A 3,656-nucleotide genomic window follows, 5' to 3' on the forward strand; every position below is an offset into this window, starting at 1 on the left:
CGTGGGTAGCTGGCGGGTGTCAGGCAACCCTGCGCTCTAGCTACCCCGGCGCTGATCCGGCCGGATGAGGCCTGTGGCCCTACTCCTATTTTTTATTTTCTAAAATACTAGTAATCCAGTAGATTTAATTTATTAAACATATATTTATCAGCTTTTGTTGCTGTTTTATGCAATTTGGAAATGTAAAAGTTTACATAAGGGGCAGAACTACTTGTGCTTAGCAGGTGGATGGACAAATGAGACTTTTAGTGTATCTTATGTAACTAATGGTCTGGAGGAAAATAAGTCCTTTCAGGAAGTGATGGACAAGGAAATTCTAGGAAGGCCTCTCTGATAGATGAAACTAAAGAATTTCAAAAGTAGGCCATTTGGATACTTTCAAAAGTAGGCTATTTGGATACAACTTCAAAACAGGAAGAAGCATTGTGGCTAGAGCAAAAGGTGAGAGAGGTTGAGATGTTGAGAGATACAGAGCCTTAAGACTCATTGAGGAATTTATCCTTCTACTGACCCAAAGGTGATCATTGTGGGAGTGGCATGACCTGGCTTGCTGTCTAAAAGGTAAAGCTGCTCTAAAGGGACTAAGTACAGGACATTTCAGAGGCTGTTGATGAAAGGTGACCAGAACCTACATGTTTTATAGGAACTTTTTGTTTAATATTTATTAAACATTTCCTGCCATGGTTGTTATATGATTGTTGTACTCATCTTTATTTTAATTATTCGATTTCAAGTGAAGAAGATACTTAAAACTTATAATACAAACGTATTTCCTATGACTTGAATATTTTCTTCTTAATGTGGTAGTGGTGATGAACACCTCAATTTATTTAGCACATAAGGTCTATACTGTATATACTAAACATGTATATATGGTCTTTAAGAATTCTACTTTTAAAAATTGTTATAAAGTTATGATGCTGATTATAAGCTGCAGGAATTAAGGGAGACTGATGGTAATGCTTTCTTGGCTATGCAGAAAAAACCTGTGGTTTAGCAAAGGGGAACTATTCCAAATTGATTTTTGCATTTATCAATTAACAAAGTAACTTTTAAGTAGAATTATGCACGGAGTTAATATTACTAACACAACTTACATTACCTACTTTATATTTTCCAGGAACATCACCTACAGCGAGCTATTTCAGCGCAGCAAGTATTTAGAGAAAAAAAAGAGAGCATGGTCATTCCAGTTCCTGAGGCAGAGAGCAACGTCAACTATTACAATCGCTTGTACAAAGGGGAGTTCAAACAGCCCAAGCAGTTCATTCATATTCAGCGTAAGTTTGCTAATTGATTGTTTTTTAAATTTTGTAATTTTAAATTATCAGCCACTGAAAATATTCTGTATTGTCTGAGACTTTAAGCTTTTAGTTCATATTCTTTGATGAATAGAATGTTAAACATTAGATATTTAAATCTGTTTGTATTTTCATTTGAGCTTGGAGATCACTTTGAGTTTTAATAATATTTGGACCTGTAATATTTATACAATATAAGATTTTTAGAACACAGTTTATTACACTGATAAAAAGAGGATGGTTTGCCATACTCAAATAAGATTTATTTTTAATGTTCACAGTAGGGCTATATCTTTAGAAAAATTCAAAACATCTTGCACTTAAGTTTTATAAAATTCTAATTGTAATTTTTTTTACTGCTCTTTTACTATAGTATTCCTCCCACTGTTGGTACATAAATGGTCACCATCTCCAGTTTTAGTGGTATTTGACAATCTCCTTATTGTAACATTTTTACTACCCTCTGTTTTTCATCCTTATGCTATTCTGTCTTCTTTACAAAGTCTGCCTTGCACCAGAGTGGTGTTCCAAATTCTCAGTCTCACGCAGTCGGGTTCTTGATTAAAACCTTATTTCCTGTATTGTTAATATTCTGCACACAAGTGTCAATGTTTCCTATCTTGTCAGAGTTGCCAGCATGGTTTACACGTTGGGTTACTTGTTAAGACAGAGATTCAGGGCTTTGGGGACGTCCTGCTGAAGCTCTGCTCTCTGACTGTCCATAGGTATGCTGACTGGAAATGCATATTTGAAAGCACTGGGGATTAGGTCTGGGGTTTGTTAATGCCTGGCATGTACTCTACCCCTGGATTACATCCTCCTAATGATACAAATTTTAATAAAGTCCCCTAGGTAATCCTGAAACATCAGCATATTTATGATTATCTTCCTTTGATCCTAAGATGTCCATCTTTGTTTTTTATCTTTGAATTGAGTTTTCATCTTCAATTCCTATTGTCCCAACTGAAGCTTTTATATACATGTTGACTCATTGCTTTTAAATGGTACTAAAAATTAAGCCCTATTGTGCAAAAGTCATTTTCAGAAACCTTTTGTTTTGTGTTCTTGCTGTACTCAGGATGGGACAGATCTAGACAAGCACTGTACTACTCAGCCACAGTGCAGCCCTTCCCCTGAACATTTGGGAATAAATATATTTGCAAACATTACTTACGTGATTTGTTTTATCTTTGAATCCTTTCAGTTTTTTGAATTGCCTTTATTTTAATATCAGTGAGAAAGGAGACAGATTTTCACTTAAACATTTTTCCAAACCAAAGAAACAGTTGTTTTGTGTTTATAAATTTTTCTTGGGAAATAAAACACCAAAACTAACTGTAACACGTTTGAATCAGCCCCATTCAATAAGCATGACTCTTACATTGATCTTTCAGTTTGTCATTCATTTTATTTTAGCCTAAGCTTGTTAACATGTAATATGTAGTGTATTATATTTCATATTATACATGTGGTTTTATATTCTGCCTTTTCCACTTATTTTTCAAATTTTAGGGTTTTGTATCTATAACCTGCCATTTTAAGCTTATGTAAATTTTTGTTAAATTGATATTCCATAGTTTGCTCACCTTATAGACCAATTGGACTTAAGGTTAGGAACTCTCAAGTTTGTTTTTTTAATTAGATTTTTAAAAGAAAGTCTTAAATTTAAAACACGACTTCTTGTAAACCCTGTAAATACAAGGAACTTTAGAAAATGCCACTAATTTTTTTTTCTTACTGAAGATTTCTAAGTATCCAATAATTTACATTACTAGGGGCAGAAACCTACATTATTAAGTATTGATTAAAATCTCCTTCTGTGGTGTGGGTTCGTTTTGGCTGGAGGAAGAGTAAATGCTGTTGGGATAGAACTTACTTGAGTTTAGACCTTTGAGTCAGTCATATGCGCTCCTACAATTGTGCTTACCCATTTAAAAATGCCTTAGCACCTCTTTATCTGTTATTTATATGATAGACGTTCTAGCCTGCTTGTGTAATGTAAAGCCTTTCTCTGTGTCTCACCAACCATGTTTGGCTCTGCATCATGTCACCTTTACTGAATTGAATTGAAATTGGGTGTCTTTCCTCCCCTCTCCTCCTCTGCCTTCTAAGCTCATTAGGAGCCTATCCCATTCACTACAGTATACCATTACCCAGTGCAGTCTGAAACTGCAGTCACAGCAAATTTTGGTTTTCTAATTTCTCTAGCCTTTCACGCTTTAAGCTATAAGAGTGCTGAGCTCTAAAACTTGCTTTATGGCCCGGCATGGTGGCGCACGCCTTTAATCCCAGCACTTGGGAGGCAGAAGCAGGCGGATTTCTGAGTTCGAGGCCAGCCTGGTCTACAAAGTGAGT

General features: G+C 35.4%; 1 protein-coding gene across 3 annotated transcripts in view; it reads left to right on the top strand.

The window, feature by feature from the left end:
• The window catches only part of Epc2 (enhancer of polycomb homolog 2), a 93,155-nt gene that overhangs the window by 28,770 nt on the left and 60,729 nt on the right, over positions 1-3,656 (top strand). For all 3 annotated transcript variants that reach the window (XM_021186102.2, XM_029471759.1, XM_029471768.1), the window contains exon 2: positions 1,121-1,280. In XM_021186102.2, the coding sequence (XP_021041761.1) occupies positions 1,121-1,280 (160 nt within the window). The remainder of the gene's footprint in view (positions 1-1,120; positions 1,281-3,656) is intronic.

The sequence above is a fragment of the Mus caroli genome, chromosome 2 (assembly GCF_900094665.2).
Source record: "Mus caroli chromosome 2, CAROLI_EIJ_v1.1, whole genome shotgun sequence".
NCBI classification, from domain to species: domain Eukaryota; kingdom Metazoa; phylum Chordata; class Mammalia; order Rodentia; family Muridae; genus Mus; species Mus caroli.